General features: G+C 39.2%; 1 protein-coding gene across 32 annotated transcripts in view; it reads right to left on the bottom strand.

Moving 5' to 3' along the window:
- Positions 1 to 27,325, bottom strand: part of CELF2 (CUGBP Elav-like family member 2) — a 633,688-nt gene that overhangs the window by 72,094 nt on the left and 534,269 nt on the right. For 27 of the 32 annotated variants that reach the window (XM_063926831.1, XM_063926832.1, XM_063926834.1 and 24 more), the window contains 2 exons: positions 26,738 to 26,801; positions 8,238 to 8,369 (listed from right to left, as the gene is read on the bottom strand). In XM_063926831.1, the coding sequence (XP_063782901.1) occupies positions 8,238 to 8,369; positions 26,738 to 26,801 (196 nt within the window). The remainder of the gene's footprint in view (positions 1 to 8,237; positions 8,370 to 26,737; positions 26,802 to 27,325) is intronic. The other 5 variants (XM_063926854.1, XM_063926858.1, XM_063926859.1 and 2 more) reach the window with 1 other exon arrangement.

The following is a 27,325-nucleotide window of genomic DNA, read 5'->3' as shown; positions in this document are numbered from 1 at the left end:
AGCATTTTTACCCCATGTCCCCTCACAGCCTAAGAAGGCGCCATTTTATCAGGTTCAGTCCTTTCGATCCCAGAAAAATAAGCGGGGAAAAGGAGGGTCTTTTCTGTCAAGAGGCAGAGGCAGGGGAAAAAGGCTGCAGCAAACAGCAGGTTCCCAGGAACAAAAGTCCTCCCCCGCTTCCTCTTCCAAGTCCGCTGCATGACGGTGGGGCTTCACAAGCGGAGCCAGGTACGGTGGGGGCCTGCCTCAGGAATTTCAGCGATCAGTGGGTTCGCTCACAGGAGGATCCCTGGATCCTTCAAATAGTATCTCAGGGATACAGGCTGGAATTCGAGGCGATTCCACCCCGCCGTTTCCTAAAATCCGCCTTGCCGATTGCTCCCTCAGACAGGGAGGCAGTGCTAGCGGCAATTCACAAGCTGTATTCCCAGCAGGTGATAATCAAGGTACCCCTACTTCAACAAGGCCGGGGTTACTATTCCACACTATTTGTGGTACCGAAACCGGACGGTTTGGTGAGACCCATTCTAAATTTGAAGTCCTTGAACACATACATAAAAAAATTCAAGTTCAAGATGGAATCGCTCAGGGCGGTTATTGCAAGCCTGGACGAGGGGGATTACATGGTATCCCTGGACATCAAGGATGCTTACCTGCATGTCCCCATTTACAATTCTCACCAGGAGTACCTCAGATTTGTGGTACAGGATTGCCATTACCAATTCCAGACGCTGCCGTTTGGACTCTCCACGACACCGAGGGTATTTACCAAGGTTATGGCGGAAATGATGATACTCCTTCGAAAAAAGGGAGTTTTAATTATCCCATACTTGGACGATCTCCTAATAAAGGCACGATCCAAGGAACAGTTGTTAGTGGGAGTAGCACTATCTCAGGAAGTGCTGAGCCAGCACGGTTGGATTCTGAATATCCCAAAGTCACAGCTGGTCCCCACGACACGTCTAATGTTCCTGGGAATGATTCTGGACACGGCCCAGAAAAAAGTGTTTCTCCCGGAGGAGAAAGCCAGGGAGTTGTCTTCTCTAGTCAGAGACCTCCTAAAACCAAAACAGGTATCGGTGCATCACTGCACGCGGGTCCTGGGAAAGATGGTAGCTTCTTACGAAGCAATTCCATTCGGCAGGTTCCATGCCAGAATCTTTCAGTGGAACCTGTTGGACAAGTGGTCCGGATCGCATCTTCAGATGCATCGTTTAATAACCTTGTCTCCACGAACCAGGGTGTCTCTTCTGTGGTGGCTGAACAGTGCTCATCTTCTGGAGGGCCGCAGATTCGGCATACAGGACTGGGTCCTGGTGACCACGGATGCCAGCCTACGGGGCTGGGGGGCAGTCACAAAGGGAAGAAATTTCCAGGGACTATGGTCAAGTCAGGAAACTGCCCTTCACATAAATATTCTGGAACTAAGGGCCATTTACAATGCCCTAAGTCAAGCAAAATCCCTGCTCCTACACCAGCCGGTGCTGATCCAGTCAGACAACATCACGGCAGTCGCCCATGTGAATCGACAAGGCGGCACAAGAAGCAGGACAGCGATGGCAGAAGCCACAAAAATTCTCAGATGGGCGGAGAATCATGTACTAGCACTGTCAGCAGTGTTCATCCCGGGAGTGGACAACTGGGAAGCAGACTTTCTCAGCAGGCACGACCTCCACCCGGGAGAGTGGGGACTTCATCCAGAAGTCTTCCAAATGATTGTAAATCAATGGGGTCGTCCACAGGTGGACATGATGGCGTCCCGCATAAACAAAAAACTAGAGAAGTATTGCGCCAGGTCAAGAGACCCTCAGGCGATAGCGGTGGACGCCCTAGTGACACCGTGGGTGTACCGGTCAGTGTATGTGTTCCCTCCTCTACCTCTCATACCAAAGGTACTGAGAATAATAAGAAAGCGAGGAGTAAACACAATTCTCGTGGTTCCGGATTGGCCAAGAAGAGCGTGGTACCCGGAACTTCAAGAGATGATCTCAGAGGACCCTTGGTCCCTGCCGCTCAGACAGGACCTGCTACAGCAGGGCCCCTGCCTGTTCCAAGACTTACCGCGGCTGCGTTTGACGGCATGGCGGTTGAACGCCGGATCCTGAAGGAAAAGGGCATTCCGGAGGAAGTCATTCCTACGCTTATTAAAGCCAGGAAAGATGTTACGGCAAAACATTATCACCGCATATGGCGGAAATATGTTGCATGGTGCGAGGCCAAAAAGGCCCCAACAGAGGAATTTCAACTGGGTCGATTTCTGCATTTCCTGCAAGCAGGAGTGAATATGGGCCTAAAACTAGGCTCCATTAAAGTACAGATCTCGGCTCTGTCGATTTTCTTTCAAAAGGAACTAGCTTCAGTACCTGAAGTTCAGACATTTGTGAAAGGAGTGCTGCATATTCAGCCCCCATTTGTGCCTCCTGTGGCACCGTGGGATCTCAACGTGATGTTGAATTTCTTGAAATCACATTGGTTTGAGCCACTAAAAACCGTGGATCTGAAATATCTCACGTGGAAAGTGGTCATGTTATTGGCCCTGGCATCAGCCAGGCGAGTGTCAGAATTGGCGGCTTTATCATGTAAAAGCCCTTATCTGATTTTTCATATGGATAGGGCAGAATTGAGGACTCGTCCGCAGTTTCTCCCTAAGGTGGTGTCAGCGTTTCACCTGAACCAGCCTATTGTGGTGCCTGCGGCTACTAAGGATTTGGAGGACTCCAAGTTGCTAGACGTTGTCAGGGCCCTGAAAATATATGTTTCCAGGACGGCTGGAGTCAGAAAATCTGACTCGCTGTTTATCCTATATGCACCCAACAAGCTGGGTGCTCCTGCTTCTAAGCAGACTATTGCTCGTTGGATTTGTAGTACAATTCAGCTTGCACATACTGTGGCAGGCCTGCTACAGCCTAAATCTGTCAATGCCCATTCCACAAGGAAGGTGGGCTCATCTTGGGCGGCTGCCCGAGGGGTCTCGGCTTTACAACTTTGCCGAGCAGCTACTTGGTCAGGGGCAAACACGTTTGCAAAATTCTATAAATTTGATACCCTGGCTGAGGAGGACCTGGAGTTCTCTCATTCGGTGCTGCAGAGTCATCCGCACTCTCCCGCCCGTTTGGGAGCTTTGGTATAATCCCCATGGTCCTTACGGAGTTCCCAGCATCCACTAGGACGTTAGAGAAAATAAGAATTTACTCACCGGTAATTCTGTTTCTCGTAGTCCGTAGTGGATGCTGGGCGCCCATCCCAAGTGCGGTCTATCTGCAATACTTGTACATAGTTATTGTTAACTAAATCGGGTTATTGTTGAGCCATCTGTTGAGAGGCTCTATCGTTTCATACTGTTAACTGGGTTTCATATCACGAGTTGTTCGGTGTGATTGGTGTGGCTGGTATGAGTCTTACCCAGGATTCAAAATCCTTCCTTATTGTGTACGCTCGTCCGGGCACAGTACCTAACTGAGGCTTGGAGGAGGGTCATAGTGGGAGGAGCCAGTGCACACCAGGTAGTCTAAGATCTTTCTAGAGTGCCCAGCCTCCTTCGGAGCCCGCTATCCCCATGGTCCTTACGGAGTTCCCAGCATCCACTACGGACTACGAGAAACAGAATTACCGGTGAGTAAATTCTTATTTTTCCATGAAAGTACATCTTAGATGGAAAGTAATGCAATAGGACGCATATGCTGCTTCTGCTGATTAAACTGATACGTAGCATGCCTATATTCTGTATGTAATTGCGGCTATCTGCATCCGAAATGCCACTTTAGTTTTCAATGAAACACTGTAGCATAGCATTTTGTATGCAAATACAGTCACAGTAACACACAGAATATAGGCATGGTACATGTCCTTTTAATCAACAGAAGCTGCTTGTACATGCTATGACGTTACTTTGTGTCTAAGAAGCACTTTCATGGGAAAAAAAATCTAAAAAAGACGCTGGGTGCTACTGAGTCACACGGCACTCACGTGTTATATGTAACACAACTTGTAGTGCACGGAGCAAGCAAAGATATAAGAGGACACATCTGTATTACGTTTGTCTTTGTTACTCTAAATTAACTTACATGCCTCTTTGAAGAGCATTAGTTCTTAATTATGCTACCTTTTTAAAGCTTCACTACATTAACTCTGCGTGACAGGCTGTGCTAACCCTTTGAATGTTGATGTAATAATAACTGTTAACACCAAAGAGCCTACAGTGGGTACATTTTGTAACTTTTCTTGGGGGGTCCTAATGTCCTCTTTTAACAGATGGTGGAAGAAGTAGGTGTCTATGGATGCCAATGACTTTGATGATTTTGTGTTCAATCCACAGCCTAGTAAAGTGCAAGATTGTGTTGATTACTTAAGAAGCTCTTACAGTAACCTACCATGTCAGGTGCTCACAGGTGAGACGTGTTCCTACCAATTTTCCTAAACAGTGAGATATTTTATACCTAAGACCATGATATCATGTCATTATGGGTTTCACATTTGGGAAATAGAAAACAAAGATTTTTCAATTATAAACAATTGTGATCTCTGGTAGTAATAATAATAATAATAATATAATCCAACATTATACGTATTATATAGATTGGCTGCTCTGAAACAAATAAACTACATTGGTTAAAGCTACTAAAGAGATTTAATAGAAATTGTTATTAGTATTACTAGAGATCAATATGACAGACAGCACAATTAACTTGGTACATTAAAACATCAATGTTGCATTGACAAACATACTCTTTTTTATCGGTTAATTGATAGTAGTTAAGCAGGATTATACAAAACACAGCTGTGTTGTTCCAAACAAGGCAATGAGGAAAAAAACATATAAAAGAGCTGAAAAAAAGTTGAACAAAACAGCCACAAACAAATGAATGTGTATACAGATACAGTTTGTATGAAGTAAAACTGAAATGCATTTGTGCTGTGAGAAGTGTACCAGTCTCTTCTATAGATATCAAAATAAATAAAATATGCAACATGGAAACTGCAAGTCTATTAGCCATTAAGCAAGCCAATGATAAAGTCATACAAAGAAAAACACATATGTGCCATGCCGTTGAGGTATCTGTCAAGGCATACAAACACATTTTTAAATTGTAAACAAAAAGGTATAATGGCCTATATGAAGATGGCTGCTTGTTAGTAGAATGTTCTCACTAACCACCGAGGAATGTCTATAACCAGTCTTTATCCTCTGCAAATTCAGCTCAGAATGTACTCTGCGTGCATTGGAATATGGGGGCAGATGTATTAACCTGGAGAAGGCATAAGGAAGTGATAAACCAGTGATATGTGCAAGGTGATAAAGGCACCAGCCAATCAGATCCTAACTGTTAATTTACATATTGGAGCTGATTGGCTGGTGCCTTTATCACCTTGCACATATCACTAGTTTATAACTTCCTTATGCCTTCTCCAGGTTTTTACATCTGCCCCATGAAGAGCTATTCTAAACATAAAAGTGTTATTGGGGTATAATGATTTTTCAAGTCTTACTATATAGCACACAGACATTCCAGCAAACCACTTTCCTTTGTCCTTGAGGCTTTGCCTAAGAAATCAGAAACTGTGCCTTGGACTAAAGGTGCAGCAATTTAAGACTGAACTAATGAAGATGAAAGTACACATCCCTTTCCAAGATTGCAGAAGCAGTTGAAGACTTATGTATTTCTTCCATAATGATTCAGTAAAGGCATAGAAGATATAGGTGGCCTTGATGGTTTACTTTCAGACTGATAAGATAAGTTGTCAACTTCAACAGTACTGGATGCTCATAACAGCAGTGTGACAAGAAGTCTCCATTCAAAGTTCTTCACAGCATAAGAAACCATGACAGTATTGAACTGACAAGCTAAGTGCTTAATACTTACCTCCCAACATAAACATAAATTTGGCAAATTCAAAAGCTCTATGAAATACTTTCAAGTATTCTGACTCTGAATCAGTGTTTCCCACCTGCAGTCCTCATGGACCTGCAAAGCAGGCCATTAACCTAAAGATTATCTTTCCAACCAGTCAACTAGTAGGCTGGTTTGAAAGAAAATCTAGTAATGTGTGGGAACAAATGACAATTGACCATTTGCGCTCAAATACTAGAAAGCAGATGAAAACAGTTGTCCAGACACATTTGTTTCATCAGTGCATGTTTTACAGATCTCCTAGCAGGTGTACAGGTGTATTCATTACTGGCAGACACATTTTAAAAGATCCACAGGTGGAGCTAATTATTTCACTTATACTGATACTGATACTAAGAAGACCTGTAAAACATGCACTGTTACAGGACCCTAAGGACCTGAGGTGGGCACCACTGCTCTACAGTAGATGAATATAGAAAGTGGACTTTCTGAGCAATTGAAAGTGCTGTTTTATGTTGTCTTTGGCAATCTGACAGACAATTGTAATTGAATAGTTCTACAATGCTCAAACACCCTTTTGAAGTTTCCTCTCTGGGAGAAGGCCGGAGAGGAGATGCTGCTTGCCACTGTAGGGGGGTGGGCCGAGCTGTCGGTCATTAGGCCCTGCCCCCCAAATTACAGGATTTGTGGGTCTGCGGGGAGAGGGCAAGGTTAAATTACGCACATTTGTGTAAGTTAGCCCCACCACCATAGGATGCAGCGATTTCCCTGTATAATCTCCTCCTGCTTCACTAGGAAGTAGCCAGGATGTTGAAGATCCAGCCACTCATCCGTGTGTGGGGGCAACTGCCACAAAAATCAGGAGTCAGTTAGCAAGTATGGATGCACCTACATAGAGAGGTGTGGTTTTACCAACAAACCTACAATATATTTTAGAATCAAGATATTTGCCCTGGTACATTTATTAAGCATATGGATAAATAAAGGCAAACTGGTCTACATGACATTTTTCGTTATAAGTCCACTATCTGATTGTTTCAAAATGTTACTGAAACAAACTCACTAACTCAGAACACTTTCCTTACCTACAAATTAGTAATTTTGGTTTGTGCAAATACTGTACCTCAAACTTCATTTAAAACATTTTACCAACATATGTCTTCCTCTAATAGGACTCTATTACATTTATAGTATATGTATTACAGGTATATGCATCTACTAGGTCATGTTCTTAGAAACGAATGGAAGACAATGATTCTCATACAGAATTAACTGAAGAAAATTGGGATTTGATTTTGAAGTTTGCTTTTCAGAATTCAATCATAATTCACATAGGAAGGGCTATCAATATGTTTTTTCACTGGTATTTGACCACTTCCCATCATCACCCTTCAGACCCATGTCGCTTCCATGGGTGTGGGGCAATGATTACTTTTACAATCTATGGAGGTCTTGCATAATTGTGACCTCTTACTGGCAGGTGACGGCTAGGAAGTTCATAAATATTTGGAGTCAATATCACTACAGAACTCAATTATTTTCTCTTGGCTTAACGCCCAATCAAAATGTTCAACATTTCTCTTGATTTTTTCTTAGTAAAGGTTTACTTGCTTCCATATCGATTTTTGGAAGAAATATAATTTGCCCAAACTCTTGGTACTTTATTGATTTAGTCCATATAGGACCAAGTCAATGATTGTTACATAGTGGATGCCTTGGGACAAACACAATTTTTTTTTATAAGGCATTGACGAAATAGGCTAATCCTACATAAACAGTGCAATCTTGTTCTTCTCCAGGAACTTTTATGTAGAGGTACTGTAGTGATCTCTTTAATCTACTTCTCTTAATGCGCTTCTTTCTTTCTCTTTCTCTCTCTGCCCCATACCTGCTCTTTTTATGTTGAATAAATCATTATGATTTTAAGTATTTGTGTTTTATATTGATTTTTTTGTCCTGCAGTTTTTGCGAAATTTATTGCAAAGAGAGTTTTTTCCCATTCACAATTTTCAAAGGCATATTTTTGCTGTACAATTATACTTATTCTTTTTAAAATATTAAAAACCCTAAAAAAAAGTATTCTATCAACATTCTTCTGCTATACCTGTATGCCAAAATAGTTGAATGATTATACGTAAAGTAGAAGGGAAACAATTTATATTGCATGTGCAGCCAGCCCACCAAAGGAAACTCAAAATGAATCAGAACAATGGGGAAATAAAGACAACTACGATGGAAGTGGTGAGATATATGGAGTTTAAAAGCCCCACAAAACATGCTCTCTGAATAATATTTAGCAATGGAAAAATAATGCAATTGGAGACACAAATGTTTTCTTTGAACATCCAGGAAGAATGCTCTGTGTGACAGACAGAAAACACGTCTCACCCGGGCTTGTTAGCGCTCCCAGTGCGCTAGTCGTTGTGGAGAGAGGATTTGCATTGGTGGTAGCTGAGGTTTGGGCTGCGGCTGCTGCAGCTGCTAAAGTAGCCAAATTCTGTAATTGCAAAGCATTCATGCCTGTGTAGGAGACAAAAGAAACCTTCAGGGACAATGTCACAAAATAATTCACTTGCTTTGTGAACAGGCTTCCTGCTTCATGCACTGTGATGATATCTGAAAATAGACAAGTCTAATGGAAATGGTAATGCTCAGTTAAAGGGAGTCTAATGTATATTTCAGTAACTAGGAAGTATCTGCCATGTCATCAGTTCCTCTGTAACACATGCTAGAAAAAAATAATAATTTATATTCAAAAATAAATACAAAAACAACAGAAGCCATTCTGAAATAGGCTAAAATTCTTGACCTAAACACATAAAAGGGAGGAATATGAAAGAATCCCTAATCTGGATAAAATTGTTCCTGTTTCTAATGTACATGATGATCTTGGGCATGGTCATTTATTTCCAAAGTTTAATGAATACATTCTCACTCAAGAATATCTTCAATGTAAAATAATTTAGAAGAAAATGAAGACTAGCAAATGGATATTTACAGTATATTGATGGCTGTCCATTATTAAAATCAAATAGTATACCTGAAGTAAGTGGTTTATACATAATAATTTCAGTTGCTACATATCATTTGTCTGCTTACAGTTGACAAATGTAAAGTCTGAATGGAAGGTTTGCATGCTTTTAGTTTTGAGAAATGATCTACATAGTGGTTTATTTACACAAAAATCCTATATTAATGATGAAATTTTGGGTTTGTAGTGAAATTACAAACATGCCTTAGTTCTTTATTATAGACAGAATATGTCTTTTGATTAGAATGGGCAGTAGATTAAATATCCATATATCCTATTTGTGCATTATATTGTACAACATAATTAGATACACACTATAGCTATGTACACAATAAGCAATTATAGGGCAAATTGCCAATAATCCAGTGATCAACCTGTTTGTAGGCATGATGATTTTGGGCAAACACCAAAAAAAGCCCCAAAAATGTCCATAAAAGCTTGGTTTTGATTATCAGATTATTTAGATTTTCCACAAGATATTGTCCAAAAAATCCCAATATTCTGCAGTGTGTGGGCATTCTCAATAACCTGCTCACATTTCCTATGCTTTTTCATGACCAAGTCATCCTCCTTGTACAAATTCAGCAGAAAATCATCAGGTTTCAACAAAACAAAAAACTATTTGACATGCAGTGCCAATTTTGGGACCTTTCATTGGCAGAAAAATTGTCCTTTCTGCTGATATGAACAAAAAAATCGTTCTAGTGTGTAGCTAGTCTTATACTTCTATATATCAACTCTTAACTTTTTGATATTTTAGAATTTTAACATTGTTGCGTAACTAACTGAACTTGCCTTCACTCAAACTGGTACAAACATTTAAATGTTCTCTAATCTAAATGTTAATATAATTGCATGTTAAAGATATAAGTAAGTATGTGGAAAATCCACTTACTTTTTGTTGTTTAATAAATGATGATCAAGGTTTACATAGGGAGACTGTTTTGGACATACTGTAGCAGAAAGAAATGCCCTACACTTCAAGAACTAGTTTTAAACACGTACATAGTTGCAGGTGAAGCACAGTGGAACTTGACATGAGCACATGTAGCGTTTGTTCCATTGCAGCATTTCATATGCAGATTCAGACTCAGTTACACACAAATGTCCAAATGTTGCACATCAAATTGTAGTGTAATCTTTAAATTAGCTTTGTCACTTTCAGTTGTTTTGTTTATGTGAATAAGATGCACACTTTGAGCAAGAAACATGCTTGGTGCAGCAAAGTTGCCTGGGACCTGACATGCTGACAGGGGGTGTTTATTGGGGATGCATACAGCATCCCGATGGATGGGATACCAGGGGCCATGTGACTGGTGCCGGAATCCAGACCCCACTCAGGAGACCGAAGACAAGACCGACAGCCAACAATCCCAAAGTAAGTGTCAGGGACACTGTTAGGGTTAGAGCTCGGGGGTAAGGGTTAAGCACTAGGGGGATTAGGTTTAGGCACTAGGGGGGTTATCCCCAGATGCTACCCCTACAGGGTTAGCCCTAGCCACCACCTTCTGAGGGTTGGCCCTAGCTGTCACCCCCAGTGGGTTAGGGGAGGGAGTGTGGGTGTAAAAATACTTACCCCATCATGGGATCTTCAATGTTGGGCTGCCAGTGTTGGTCATGTGACTGTCAGCATCCCGACAACCAGGATAACATACCGAACCCGTTTATTGCATGACTGAAACCACAGTGTTTGAGGACACAGCTGTACATATTTTATAAGAATTTCTTTGCTTTAGTACATCTACTTCTTATGCATACCATACATCTAACAGATACTAATCTGGCTCACTGGTGGTCGTACTCTGATGATCAGCGATTTTGATGGGGATCGGCAGAATACTACATGTTAAAAATCCCTGATCATGAATTGAATTTGTCCAACATACTGGATTTCGTCAATCCCCCGAGCCAGTCAGTCACAGAACGGCCACTTAATTGCTGATGTATGGGTCCCTTTAGTCTTGAGGGACCTCGTACTTACATTCTCAGTATCACAACTGAGTTAATTAACACCTGTAAATCTTTTAAACAGTATATGAATTGGTCCCACAAACGTAAACTCCTTTTTAGAGCATTCTTTTTTTGTAACATAATTTCTTTTTTTCTTAATAAAACTCAACTTTTATGCTATTTAAAAAGTTTACTTAAAGGACACATATAGTACAAGGTTTCATGCAATGTGAATTTGCTATGTAATGCACAGTTAATGGATAGCTCTCTATTCAATAATTGCCAATATAGAATTGCTATATAATAAACAATTCAGTAAAGTTGTTTATTAGCACATAATTGAGAGATAATCCTTTATTACAGTGGTTCCCAAACATTTCTGAATCACAGAGCCCTAGAGTATCAGATTTTTTTTCACAGCACCCCTAGGCCCAATGTTTCTTATGGAGAAATTCAGAAAATATGTTAAATGGAGTAAATTGTGTTTATATTGTCAACCTTGGGTTCAGTTATGTGGTGAGGGACAGGATTCTCTTCTGTTTGTCCACATATTTATGATTGGAAGCTACGGCTGCAGAGGTGGGGCTGTAGCACAGTCCAAAATTCAAACAGGGAAGCCACACCAACTGCCACCCCAAACGCTGACAAACATCACCAACTAAGACTCGCTGGTAGTTTATGTGGCACCCATATCTTAATTTTGGACTGCACTGTAGCCCCAACTCTGGAGCCGGCACTCATTGGAAGCCACAAGCAGTAGTTTGGACTAGTACAGTGACCATAACTACAGTAATTTGAATTGGTTCTGGACCACTAACTCAGCACAACCCTGCAAATGGTCTGAGGCACCTCGGCTTGCCATGGCACCCAGTTTGAGAAACACTGCCTCTCAGTGGTGAGATATCTCATTCAAAATTAGACGGAACTGTGTTAATGAACATATGCATTAAGATAGCCCTGAAGAATAATAGGTTAAATATTATAACAATACAGTTTTAAAGCAAACACAGATATTAACAATATAATTGATTGTAGTTAATAGAGTTAGACAGCGGTATAGCAGGTGGAAAGTAATCAAACAGTGTGGCCACTATCCAGTACCAAGTTGTAAATGATAGAATATCTTCTTCACAACTTATGTACATTTTTTTTATTGAGCATATATAATAAGATATCCCATTTGATTGACAGATAAATTCTGTGACACCATACACTGGTATCCACCTGGGCTCACAGTTGTCAGTTATTGCCATACATTAGGACAGTAAGGGTTGGGTTTGTGTGACCAGCGCTTGCCATGCAGCAGGCTTGGTGGCTCACTACACTCACCACAGGTTCTTTTCCCACTCTATGGGTGTTGTGGACACCCACAAGTGGGAATAGTCCCCTGTTGGTCGGCATGCCGACTGGTGAGATAATGAGGATTCGGGATCCCAGCATCGGTATTGTGACCGGCGTTCACATAATTGCATCCCCTTAATGGATGTCTTAATACATATGTTAATTAAGACATTTATATCTAATTATGAATATGATATCTCGCTGAGAGCCAATTGTCTAGTAAGGGATTAGCCCCCATTTATGTGCTTATAAACTTGATTGAATTGTTAAAATTTGATATTGTCAATTATTGATTAAGGGACTATCCCTTAATTGTGGATCACATAGCAAATGGATATAGCATGACATTTTGTGTTCTTTGCAGCCTTGTAGTAAACTTTTTAAATAGCATATGATTAAAAGTAGTTTTATTAAGACAAAAATATTTCTATTACACAAAAGAGTACACCAAAAAGGAGTTTATCTAATGTGGGACCAATTCTTACGGTCCTTCACACTTGTATACACAGTGGGGGTAATTCTGAGTTGATCACAGCAGCAAGTTTGTTAGCAATTGGGCAAAACCATGGGGGTCATTCCGAGTTGTTCGCTCGGTATTTTTTTCTCGCAACGGAGCGATTAGTCGCTAATGCGCATGCGCAATGTCCACAGTGCGACTGCGCCAAGTAAATTTGCTATGCAGTTAGGAATTTTACTCACGGCATTACAAGGTTTTTTCTTCGTTCTGGTGATCGGAGAGTGATTGACAGGAAGTGGGTGTTTCTGGGCGGAAACAGGCCGTTTTATGGGTGTGTGCGAAAAAACGCTACCGTTTCTGGGAAAAACGCGGGAGTGGCTGGAGAAACAGAGGAGTGTCTGGGCGAACGCTGGGTGTGTTTGTGACGTCAAACCAGGAACGACAAGCACTGAACTGATCGCAGATGCCGAGTAAGTCTGGAGCTACTCAGAAACTGCTAAGAGGTGTGTGGTCGCAATTTAGAATCTTTCGTTCGCAATTTTAAGAAGCTAAGATTCACTCCCAGTAGGCGGCGGCTTAGCGTGTGTAAAGCTGCTAAAAGCAGCTTGCGTGCGAACAACTCGGAATGACCCCCCATGTGCACTGCAGGGGGGGGGGCAGATATAACATGTACAGAGAGAGTTAGATTTGGGTGGGTTATTTCGTTTCTGTGCAGCGTAAATACTGGCTGCTTTATTTTTACACTGCAATTTAGATTTCAGTTTGAATACACCCCACCCAAATCTAACTCTCTCTGCACATGTTATATTTGTCCCCCCTGCAGTGCACATGGTTTTGCCCAATTGCTAACAAATTTGCTGCTGCGATCAACTCAGAATTAGGCCCAGTATTCAGTACCTAACTTCAGTGCACCACCAACCAGTTATATGCAGTATGTGGTGACTTGTGAAACCTATTATAACTAGTTCTAATAAGGTTGGTCAATCATATCATTATAAAAAAATGTTGTTTCCAGTGCTGATTCTATAACACTCCATCTTTTAAACAGTGTCAGCCAGTAATGAATACACTCATGCACCTGCTAGGCAATCTGTAAAACATGTACTGTTAGAGGAGCCTTAGACTTTGTGAAACACTGCAATAGCCCACAGATAGTGTTATATTGCACGGGTGGTCTTCTGTTTGCCGGCGGTCGGGCTCCCGGCGCTCAGTATACCGGCGCCGGGAGCCCGACAGCCGGAATACCGACAATTATTTTCCCTCGTGGGGGTCCACGACCCCCATAGAGGGAGAATAAAATAGTGTGGCGCGCAAGGGGCTCATTTGCGCTCGCCAAGCTGTCGGTAAGCCGGCGGTCGGGCTCCCGGCGCCGGGATGCTGGTCGCCGGGAGCCCGACCGCCGGCCAGCCGTAGTGAACCCATATTGCACAATGTAGAGTATGTCTGGGCCATACAATGTGCTTCGTCTGCTCCTTGTAGACTTCCAGACTTGCTCCAATGCTCTGCAGAGCAGAGTACTTAGATTGTGCCCACATCAGAAACAAATGTAAACGAGAACATTTATCTAACGGTTTACCATGATCACTGCCCTGTATATTTCAGAAATATTCCATATACTGCACTTTGCATGAGGCAGACTATAACTTATTGACTGCTAATTATGACCCTTTCGCGGGCTGGCCACACTCCTTTATATACAGTATCTTGCATTTGTATTTATAAACATATATCACGTCAGAAATGACACAATTATAGGTTCCTGCAGTGTAAATCTGGCCATGTAATGAAACTTCAATGTAAAACTTTCTCTACAATGTACAAAATGTTCACATCCTGCAGTGCCTATCCATTTGCACTTATATCTGCACTACTGCACCATCTGTATTGGTAATCCTTTGGAGGGTAGTATCTGAGATTGTAAAACGTAGAATCTCCTGATAGGAGGAGATGGGTGTATTAAGGGTGCATTGTGCAGAATATGGTCTATTTATGCCCTTACAAGAAAAAAAGATATTTCTTTTTGTGGAAAAAGTATATTTAAATGAAAATAAAACTATAAATGAGAGTTAAACTAAACAGTGTTTTAGGAGATAAAGAAGGAGGGTGAATGTACTGTGCATGGATATTGAACTCTTTCTACTTTGTGCTCTGCCCGATGTACTGTCATTTCTGCAAGTGTAGGTGCAGATTGATTTTCCAGGGGCAGTTCTGGAAATTGGGACATGGGTGGGCACCTATAAAGGCACTAAGCTGACTAGTATACAATCTCTGCACATAGACGTTTTGCCCTTTCATAAATAAACGTTTCTACAGCAGTATCTACATCTTGATCTTATGCAGACGCATTTCAATTTGAATTCAAAGTTATATTTGTAATATATGTCTTTTCTACAACAAGGGATAGGCATGAAAATTAAAATCTAGAAAACATTAAAAAACCTGATTCTACACCCCCGGCATGCTTACCAGACATGCCATGCATTATTGGCTCTCTGCTGGTAGAAGAAGTATGTTCACGGGTCATGGCTAGAGGAAGGACATGTGTGCATGTGACACAGCATCTTACTCTGCATACTCTCCAGTGGCAGAAGTAAAATGGGGGGTTTCTGGTGGGAATATATTGATTACATAAGACAAAAGCCAAGGCACTCACTCAATCGAGAAATAAATAAAGTCAAACTTGCTCCGTTGCTTTCCTTACTTGGAACATCAATGGTCCATGAGTAAATAGGTATAGAAGGCGGCACTCAGAGGCTGAAGAAGTAGTAATAAACAGACACCTTTATTCAATAGCCACCCATTATTTTCATCTGGTTGCAACATACAAGCAAAATGCAACTGCAATACATACCTGTTCTAATAATAATTGGGTATTAATGGCTTTGATAAACGATTGACATCACTCTTTGTAACACTGAGTGTACCCTACAAAAGTTTTCATTAATAGAGACTATTCAAACAGTACTGTTATCTTCAGTGCTGGTTTACCAAATAAGCAGAGTAGGCACCAACCTATTTTAGGGCCCCGCGACAAAGGATCAAAATAATACGGATTTGATCTTGAAAGAAAATGACAATCAAGCTTTCTTAAATTGGTTCCAAAAAATAGAAAAAATGAATCAATTCAAAGAAATGGAAGCTTTACATTAAAGACTGTATAGAGAAAATACTGTATTAATGTAATGTACCCATTAACAACTTAAAGTACATAAACCATAGACATTATATAACCATTACAGTTTCCAGATCATAGACTGACGGTAATATTAAAAATATATTAGAAGATAATTTGCAAGGGGGCCCTGCGATTTTGACTGCCCAGGGGCCTCCACAAGGTTTAATCCGGCACTGGTTTTCTCCATATATAACTACTTCAAACTATACACCAGACAACGGTGCCTATATATCCAGGCATATGTGGAGGAAATAGTGGTGCATTCCTTTAGTGCGTATATTCCAAAATGAAGGTGAACATCTAATCTTTGTTCTTAGGAGTTCCGCTGCAAAGTTGAAGTGTGCCTAAGTTTGCAGATAGGTGAAAAAATCCAAACTGGTGCACTTCAAAACAGTTCAACCTTTTACTGTACCACCGTGCACCCAACCATATCATTCAATAAAGCGCTTGAATTTTTCTCCACTGCTGTGTTTAGCCTCATTCACTTCCAATGATCATGATAGTTCATCATCACGACTATATTACATTTTGTGTTTCAAGACTTTTTTTTTTTCATTACAATGGGCAAAATATCCCTCTTATCTGAAGTGCACCTGGCAAGCGCATTATGCATCATATTAAGGTATATTATTAGATCTGAACTCCACCAACTCATATCTGATACAAAATGCAAGTGTGTGTGCAGGATAGAAATGGCAGTGCATAGCAAGGGACACCTAACAAAAACCCAAATGTGCCCTTTCCTTGCAAATAACCTATTTTAATGATCTTGCGCAGCAAAACAAAATAATGTTTATGCACTGCTCTTGAAAATTAGGCACAATAATGCGTCTGCTCCGTGCTATGTCCACCTTCTCCCATTGGTCAATACAAATAGTTGCTCCTAGGTGAATGCTTCTATACACAGCAATTGGCAGACTCTAACCACACCTTAATAACTAGAGTCACAGCACCTCCTAAGAGGCATTACACTCTGCCATGGCCATTCAGCTTATTTTAAATGAGGCTTTTTGTCTCACATACAGTTTCTTAAATTCTGCTGCATTATTACTCTATAATGCTTTCTATACTTTAGCCAAGATAACACTCCTTGCTTCTTTGTCGATTTTTTTCCACATACCTTTTCACTTAAATCTACGTTTTATTTTCTCGTCTAAAAATGTGAAATGTTAATAATAGTTTAGAAGAAAACCAAACACCACATTACATTATATCTTACTTGTAATGCCGCAATGCTGCATCTTTACCAGCATATGATATTTGCTCTTGCTTGTTGCCTTGTTCATCATATATTTACTGCTGAGGATTTTATGCATCTAAACTCATTTATAAAGTGTTTATTGTAATATAAATATTACAACGTCTATTCTACATTTACTCTATATCCAGCAACTGCTTTCCATTCTTACGTTTTATGCACGTAACATACCATCAGTGCATGGACCTTTTATACTATTCCTAATATGTACATTGGCTCCTAAGGTTTGGTATAGGCTCATATGTTCATATAGCCACTTTACTAAAGCTAATGAATGCCAACAACACCATTACAATTTTATTCTAAAAAGCTGCATCTGCAACACGTTTTAATAAAATGATCTCAATGGGGTAAATTTACTAAGGTGGGTGTTTTTTTTTTTTAGAACTAGTGATGTTGCCCATAGCAACCAATCAGATTCTATTATCTTCTAGAAGCAGCTAGATAAATGTTAAGTATATCTGATTGGTTGCTATGAGCAACATCACTAGTTCTAAAAAAATCCTCACACCTTAGTAAATGTACCCCAATGTGTTTACTGTGTGTTTTAATAAAGGATTTACAATATTCTGTAATTACTGGTGATCTAGTAAGTGTGTAAAAATCATATGTACGTACGCAAAAGCAGAATGTGTCTGCATTACAAGTACCTTGCTTATGTATAAATATACTTTACATATCATGGAGAATGCAGATCCGCATTGACCATGTGCAGGTGTCTGATTATTATCAGAATTGATATTGTGCAAATAAAGAACACTAACTGTGCTGTTTTAATAGATATTACATATATGCTGTTGGTTTTGTTTAAATGTTGGTATACTGTACCTGAATTTCTTGTCGTTTTTTAAAAAACTTTATTCAAGATCAGTTTAAACAAGGCGATTGATTAATTTCTTAATATGTATTAGTTTCTTTCTTTAGGGTTGGTATGGCAGAAATGTAACATTTACCTTAGGTATTTTTTATCTTATTGTTCATAGCCATTATCATAAATCTGCATATCAATAAGCTCAAACAGATGTCAGTTGTTAGGAGTGCTTGCCAATCAGGCCTGTTAAAAAGTGACAGATGGGTGGTTATAAAAACATTCTCACAAGACCTATTAGCACATTCACAGAAAAATTTTGGAGTGAGTCTGTACAGTCACAGATGCAGCTCTATGAAAATAAGGATCTGTTTACAAGTACGATATGTGCATTTCTCCATGTTACAGGCTGCCCTTTACAGACGTGCTCAGTCAAACCGGAAAATAATTATCAAATTGACAATTATTCTTTTTTCCATATACAATGATAAATAGGCATTAGCAGACTGCATTATTTTTACTTCCTGGGGAGTCATGTGTTTATTTCATACATTATATATATCTACTACATATTTATCTGTTACATATCTATAGTATAGCTAATGATCTAATAGCTGTCTTTCAATCAAATATCTATCTATCTATCTATCTATCTATCTATCTATCTATCTATCTATCTATCTATCTATCTATCTATCTATCCATACAGCGTAACGCCGGCACTCTGGATGCCCCCTAGGGCTTGCTTACTCTGGTGCCCTCCATCTGGGTTTGGCAACCCCCATATGTAGATCAAAAATGAGGCGGCACTCAGAGATTTGTTGAAAAGCAAACAGGTGTGTATTCAAATCATCACATCACATCAATGTTTCGGGGAACAAATCCCCTTCATCAGGATGAACAAACAGTGCAGAAAGTGAAATATATAGACAAACTCACCCAAGGAGACTTCCCACTGCACATCACCGCAGTCCCAGCATCCCTGGCTCCGCCTCCCTCACTTCCGGGTATGTCACTTCCTGCGGAAGTGACAAAACGGGTCCCTGGCTGGTAACCACGGTGATGCTGTAAACAAAACAGAGGATCATCAATGGGACCAATAATCAGCACTCCGTGACAGACATTTCCAAGACATTATGTCTTATTCTATATTATAATTTATCAAAAAAGCTTATTTAGAGTTGACCCACTCTGGGGATAGAAAAGCACAAAAGCACTAGATGCACTTTCTATCCCCAGAGTGGGTCTTACTCTAAATAAGCTTTTTTGATGAATTATAATATAGAATAAGACATAATGTCTTGGAAATGTCTGTCACGGAGTGCTGATTATTGGTCCCATTGATGATCCTCTGTTTTGTTTACAGCATCACCGTGGTTACCAGCCAGGGACCCGTTTTGTCACTTCCGCAGGAAGTGACATACCCGGAAGTGAGGGAGGCGGAGCCAGGGATGCTGGGACTGCGGTGATGTGCAGTGGGAAGTCTCCTTGGGTGAGTTTGTCTATATATTTCACTTTCTGCACTGTTTGTTCATCCTGATGAAGGGGATTTGTTCCCCGAAACGTTGATGTGATGTGATGATTTGAATACACACCTGTTTGCTTTTCAATAAATCTCTGAGTGCCGCCTCATTTTTGTTCTATATATATATATATATATATATAGATATACCCATACACACATACATATATATAGATACACACACACACACACACACACACACACACACACACACACACACACACACACACACACACACAGTATTATTTCTACATACTTGCAGATGTAATCATTTGAAACTATTTTTTACAGTTATAGATTTTAGTTATGAGTAAAGCATGCATTTTTTATTTTTGTATTTAAAATATGCAATATAAGTAGATTCTTGAAAAAGTGTAAGTGTGAAGTGTTTTGTCTGTTGAAGGCATGTTTATATGACTGACATACCATCTTTAATTCAGTAGGTACATGTGTACACAATACAAGTTTTGAAAACATGACATTTACATGGTCTTTCCCAAATAGTAATATAGCAGTAAACAAGCATTGATTGTACAAATACATAATATATGTATGTCTAATATACAGTACATAATGAAAGCCAGATTGTTTAATTATAAATTGAATGATCTACTTCAGTACACACTGCAATACATTACTTTATTAAGAATATATTTTAATTTAAACTTTTGAGTCTACCATGTAGATGGATTGTTTAAATTTATCCAGATTACTAGACAAATATAAATATTATTTTTAGGGACAATGTCATCACAATTAAAACGCAAGTACCATTAGAGTTATTTCTTTATTGTAAATTAAGCATATAGGATATTTGCAAGAAAAGTGGACAGTGCGGATGGTGTAATGGTTAGCACTCACAACAGAGATCATCAGCGGGATGTATTGGTATCCTAATTTGCAGGAGGTGCGGGACTGCCTGCCGAACTCAGATAGTTTTTTTTTAAAAAAGTATCATTCGTTTGCGAGGCATGGTTTTGCCTCTTAAATCACCGCATCGTAAAAAAAAAAAGTCCGACTTCACCCGGCATCCCACACCTCCAGCAACCTCGATGCCAATACATTCCACCGCTAGTGTTCCATTCCCAACACAGCTCTAACTGTTTGGCGTTTGTACATTTTTCCCGTGCTGGCGTCCGTTTCCTCCGGGTACACTGGTTTCCTCCCACAATCCAAAAATACACTCCTATGTTAATTGGCTCCCAACAACAACAAAAAATAACCCTAGTGTGTAAGTGTGTGCATGTACATGGGCAGACAAAATGGGACAAGTGGTTCTTATCTGCTGTCAAATTCTATGTTTCTATGTTTCACCCTTCAACCAGAGCAACTACCTCTGTATTCTCAGTAATCTTGACATACAGTATGTGAGCACAGTGCATTCACACAATCAAATGAATCCATGATTGGATGGTGATATCTAATCATGAGCTTGATTGGCCAGCCATAAGCTAATCTACTGTTCTGCCTGCATGGATAATTCATTCTGAAGCCCTGGTCTCATTTTAGTTGATGCTGTGTACAGGTGAAATATGTTGACCACATGACAGGACCCCCTTCTGCAGTGTCCCTGAAATGAATAATGTTGTCATCCATTGGAATAGTATATATCATTAGCTTGTAAAAAAAAAAAACAGTGATGTCAACCATTGCAGTCCAAGTATTTAGAAACGTATTTAGAAAGTATACTGTATGTTACATTTGTGTGCTCCCAGCATCATACAGTATAATAATGTCACGCCATAAGACCTAAAGACCTATGGAGTTTGTCAGAGAAGCTAATAAGCACATTAAGAAACCTTTTAAAGTGTCATCGTGCTCCTAGGTATCCAGTTAGAAACCCTGTTGTAAACATTAAGCAAAAAAAAAATATATAAAAAATATAAACTTTCAGGAATGGAGGTGGCAAAATCACATTTATAAGAATTTGTAGTCTATTAACAGTGATGGGATTAAGATGGACAGTTTATTCTGCTGTTTTGTGTGGTTCGGGAAAGAATGGAAACACTTACGGTAAAAGTCTGCCAGCAAAAAAACACACAAGATCTGCAGTCAAATGCAGAATATGTTACAGTTTGGAACATTTTGCTCTTATCTAGTAATCACAGACCCCTAACTCAGTGGTTTGACATAGGCAATACAAATGTTAACAGCTGTAAGAATAATGTACAGAAGATGCCATAGTGACAGAAGTTATGTATGTATTGTTAACCTATGTTCACCTGCAAGTCAGACATACATACAGTATACTACTTGTGCTTTATCACAGCTCCCAGCTGTAAAGCTGAAGCAAACAGCACAACAGGTGTTAAATAAAACATCAAGCTAACACTGCACAGAGCCTTATTCTATATGAGGAGAAAGCAGATGCTACTTTTTTTCTCCTGTTAAAAACTGTTGACAGCAGTGGGAATTACGGTCAAATCGACTAGCGTATAATGACCAGTATGTGTGCACCTAATAGAATACATTTGAAATTGAGTTTTTCTTTTGATAAAGTGAGTGCAATTTTCTCTTCACTTGATTGGATTTTATTAACGCAATCTTAACAAATAAATTAGATGTTTTACACTTTGAGCTAGAGTTTGTACAGTGGAAGACATTATTCTAAAGGCTAATGACAGCTCAAGTGACTGTTCATTAAGAAAGTAATAAAGAGAATCATTTTATAAAATTACTTTAGGTAATGAAAGCCACTGTTTTAATTCACTCAATTATATGTTGTAGGCTAAAATAAACATTAACATTGAACATAAAAGCCACAAAATATAGAACACTATTTATGACAGTGTTGTCAATAATATCTTAAAAGAGTTTGCCCAAAGTCCGTCATTGTCTATTACTGCTGCTTTCTCCAAAATATAATTTATTCTCTAAATCCAAACCATGGTCTCATATTATGTCACAGTTGTGTGTGTTTTTTTTTCTATCTGATACTATCTGTATTTGTTGACTCCTAAATTCTTATTGTTTTATGACAAAGTAGTTTATTATACAGTATATTTCATTTATTTTAGTTTGTGCCTTATGTTTTATATATGTGTCTCTATGTATATAGTTAAAAAGAAAAAAACAAAAATATATATTATCTGACTTTACACTAGTGTTAAGTATCTCATTGGTCAAGGAAAATGGTTACATGCTTTCTACAGTACATTCTCAGGTCTTACGGTCTGTCTTTACTTATATAATAGATTAAAAGTAAATATAAAAAATAAGAAAAAAATATCAACAGCCAGCAGGTGTTAAGATGAGAAAATAATTCTGTGATCTTTACATCTCCAGGCCAGTTTATATTGTCAGGCAGCGGGTTTAGATTACTCAAAGATGCCAGTGCAATAATGAGTTGCTGTACCAACTGATCACAGAATATCTGTGGGGAAAGACTTGTACCAGTAAAAATATTGAAAGTCTTATTGGAACTGAAGTTAGAATCTAGAAAACAATAAAACGCACAGATGAGAAACCCTCAAGTGATAAACTCTTGCCACCAACAGGAAGCTCCCATTAGAAAACAGTCATGCACATTTAAAGAACCAACCTCTTATACTGAATAACTATATATTAGTTGTTTTGCAAGCATTAAATGTATATACAAAAGCACTTATTTATATTGAGTTTTGATACTGATGTTTGAATTACTGATGTTCATGAATAAACAAATTTAAATGTGAATTTATTAATTTCTTATACAATAGACATCTTGTCATTACAGGAAATACTAGGAAGATCTTGCCTGCATTATACTATTCTATTCTAACTTAACATGATATATGATATACTTGAAGATAAGATATACATTGTATTTTAGAGTGTGAACAATGTAAGTGAGATAATATACCAGTTTATTTGAATGAAGATTGAAAAATGTCAAGTATCCGCCTTTCCGTTACATAAAAAAAACTTTGTTGAATGTATATTGCATGCCTATTGCATATAAATATTGTTATAACTTAAATGTAAGTCATATTCCAAAAATACATTTGGGTAAACACAAATCCCATGCAACTGGACCACAAACATTTGCCTAATGAGTGGGATTACTGACAGCCACAATGAGTTTAGACACATTCCTAGGTACTGCATGGCCAACATAAAGGCTATGTAGAGGGTCCCGACACATATAGCTCTGTTGTTCACCTTCGGATCTGTTCTCTCCAAAGCACAACAAGAACCAAAACAGCAGCTCAAATGTTACATCTCCCCTGATCCTCTCTATCATACCTGAGCTTAAAAATGTAAGACCTCAATTGCCAGTTGCAGTGCATGCTTCTAATTCCATCAATGCTTCAGCACCTCTTTTTGGTTGTTTTGAAAGACATTAATAATACAAAGTGGCCATTCACTGGCCATCCAGTCCAGAACAGCTTTGCTCAAGCTTGTACTATATTCCACATTATTCCCATCTACACCACTTGTGCCTGAGCTGTAACTGCTGTCCAAGTTTTTCCTATTATTTATATGCAGTCAGAGCAAATGTTTCTGCAAACATCTGATACACTCAGTCAGTTAGATGGTCTGCACACTGTATATCCTTGCACCTACTGTACTTCTTACATAGGACATGCTCAGTGGATGTTTAGTAACACTGGGGTCTATTCACGAAGCAGTGAAAAGTGTGGAGAAGTGAGCCAGTGGAGAAGTTGCCCATGGCAACCAATCAGCATTGAAGTAACATTTAAAATTTGCGTACTATACAATTGTATGGAGAAGGTGATTGGTTGCCATGGGCAACTTCTCCACAGGCTGACTTCTCCACTCTTTTCACTGCTTCATGAATACACCCCAAAGTCTTATGTCATTACAGTATGAAGACTGGTTTGTACTTTCTCCGTCTTGCACAGTATAAATAGAAAGGGCAGAATTATGTAAAAGAGCATACTTAAAATCAGGCAATATGCAAGTATTAAACTTAGTACTGTATCTCCATGTACAGTGTAAGTAGATAGAACAAGTTAACAGCTGCAGATGCTGACATCACTTTAAAATTTGTAGACATTGCAACAGATATACTTATGCATGATCCACTCAGATCTCTTTCTCTGCCCTTCTTACACCGCATCAGCAGGCTCTTCACAGTAGCACCTCATAAGGTCAGTACGTATGGTGTAATGGTTGGTATTACTGCCTCACAGGAGTTCGAGTCCCACCATGGCCCTAACTGTGTGGAGTTTGTATATTCTACCTGTGCTTGCATGGGTTTCCTCCGGGTGCTTCAGTTTCCTCCCACAATCCAAAAATATACTGGTAGGTTAATTGGCTCCCAACAAAATGAAACCTAGCATGAAAGTGTCTGCATGTACATGTGATAGGGAACATAGATTGTAAGCTCCACTGGGGCAGGGACTGATGTGAATGACTAAATATTTTATGTAAAGGGCTGTGGAATATGTGTGCGCTGTATAAATAACTGGTAGTAGTAATATTAATAATAATAATAATAATAATAATAATAATAATAAAATACTCATGTCCAATCATATTCCAGTGGGACTGATCATGGATCTATACAGTTCTCTCTCTCTTCCTTACACCATATCTGTTGTCATGACATACTTAACAAATAATAAATGTGTGATACCAACATATTTCAGAGTCTAACATACAGGTGTTATAATCTACGTGGAAAGTAGTTTGTGCTATATTCAATTCTCAGTTTCTTGAGTTACTGTTATTAGACAGGACAGTTGAGTCTAAGAGGACTATTGTGAAAACCTGAAAGCATGCAGAAACAATGAGGCCATCTTAAGTACTGGGATGGTTTAACAGCCGAAAGCTGGAGATGTCACCGTTCAGCAAAGCAGCACTTAATATCACAGTCCCCTTATTCTGAACTGTGATCGGGAGCAATTCAACAAGTTCTGAAAAGTTTAGGTTTTCGGACCTTATCCATATTAGTGAGAACAGTGGGACTGGTTTGAGCTCTCTCCAATTCTCCCACTTGCTCCCTCCAACTGTGTCAGAAGACAAGACAGGCTCACACAACAGCAGATTACCTCTCACCCCTTAATAGAACAACGGATTTTAATTTCCCTGTAACACTGATTTGTGCTGTTTATTAACATGGCTGCATAGTGTATCTGTAATACATGAATTTCATATACAGTACAGTATAAATGTTTTTAATGACTACAACATAACTGTTCTCAAGTCAACAACTTACCTTCTTTTTCTACCAGGGCTCGGACAGTCACGTATCAAGTTATTTCAAACTCGCATTAACAATTCACCAGTTTTTTAACAGTAATTATTTAGCAGAATGGGAAGTAAATTACTATCCAGAGTGTAAAACATGATAGAAAAGTATGTATAAAAAATGCCTGCATAGCCAGGGTAAAGGAGCGTGACACACACATAAAGGGCTAGACCTATTTTGCAATATTAAGCAGGCAGAACACTGCCAGTCTGACTTCAGAATAAAAAAAGGACATTTTGTCCTTGTTTGTGCAGATTACATATTTATTGATGCAGTGGGGGTTATGATTAAAATAAAATACAGCCACATTAATGCTCCAAATTGTTTTGCTTTTGCATCAAACAAAGAGAAAGCTTTCTTGCGGCTTCTCACGGCAGGCATAATGGGCATCCAAGCTCTGATTTACCGCACGTCCTGCCTGCTGCAGCTCCATGTTAAGTTAAAATATCAGCATGGAAGGTCACACAGTGGGAATGACCTTTTACTAATCACTACACATCAGCAACTACAGGCAGAGCTCATTACAGAGAAATTCTTCAACTCGCAGCCTTTCAAATATAGCTTTGATTTTTTGATAATAATTCATATTTTGGGGTTTAAATAAGGAAAGAAAATAAATGTGTTTATTGTGTAATTTTGTTGTCTGTGCTTCCTGCGCAACTAGTCCATTTTGCAAGGTTTTAAAAGTATTTTAATCCTGTATCGACTCAATGCCTGTAATTTTAGTTTTTGCCAAAGAAGGTCAGAACATTTTCCTTCCCAGCGTTCACTGCTTTCTGTAAAATGCCTGCGTTGTCACTGAATTGGTTGCCAGGACATTGCAATCTCCATAGAAGTTAAACTGAGGTCCTGCGGTTGTTTTGTCGTCACCATTATTAGAATATGATGCAGCTGCAGGGACTAAAAGCTCTCCTGCCTTTTACAATTGGTTGCTTAGGACAAATGGCGGGTGACTAATGCAGGATAAACTACTTGTTCAACCTCAGAGCAGTTGGTTCAATTTTCCATTTCTAAGAGAGCAAGTGTTTCAATTGAGAATTTAACAGAGGGGTGTCCCTTTTTAACAGAACATCATTAGTGCAAAAGAACTTAAGAGCCAGAGAAAATAGAGCATAATTGGCTAAAATTAAATGCTTTTTTCTTCACTTACCAGCCATTTGCTGAATACCGCTAAATGCACCCAGGTTACTAGAAGAGGTGGCTTGCTGCAGGAGCTGTACATAAAAGAAGAAGAAATCATGCAATGAGGCATCCACAATGAGACAAATTGGCTGCTTGATATGCATTGTCGCACACAGGCTTTTTTTTCCCCCTTCTTCATATATTCTGTTTCTTAAAGACTTTTTGCTCATGGATGGACAGGATGTCCCCTGGGTTGAAGCTGTAAATCTATATCAATGTCTAATCTCTGCAAAGAAAGGAGCACACACTAGGGGGACTCAATAAAATGACTGCTTTAAAAACAATTAATCAATTTAGTCTTTTTAACAGCCAGGTGTTAAATACATTTAAACCGACACAGCGCGACTAATTAAAGCCCTCTGTAGTATTGTAGTTACCATAACTCATCTTCAAAGAATATTTTTTTTTTTTTTATTCTTTCTGAAATGTGTTTCTTTTTCAGTAATATACTGGTGTTTGGGCTTCTATTTCCATGGACTGGGATATACTCAGGCATGTTTATATGAGTACATGTGATAAAGTTTAACTGTGGAAAAGCTCTTATGTGAATACTGAA

The sequence above is a fragment of the Pseudophryne corroboree genome, chromosome 6, assembly GCF_028390025.1.
Source record: "Pseudophryne corroboree isolate aPseCor3 chromosome 6, aPseCor3.hap2, whole genome shotgun sequence".
Classification (NCBI taxonomy): domain Eukaryota; kingdom Metazoa; phylum Chordata; class Amphibia; order Anura; family Myobatrachidae; genus Pseudophryne; species Pseudophryne corroboree.
Note: the sequence above shows the minus strand (reverse complement) of the source record. Positions and strands in the feature narration are given on the sequence as shown.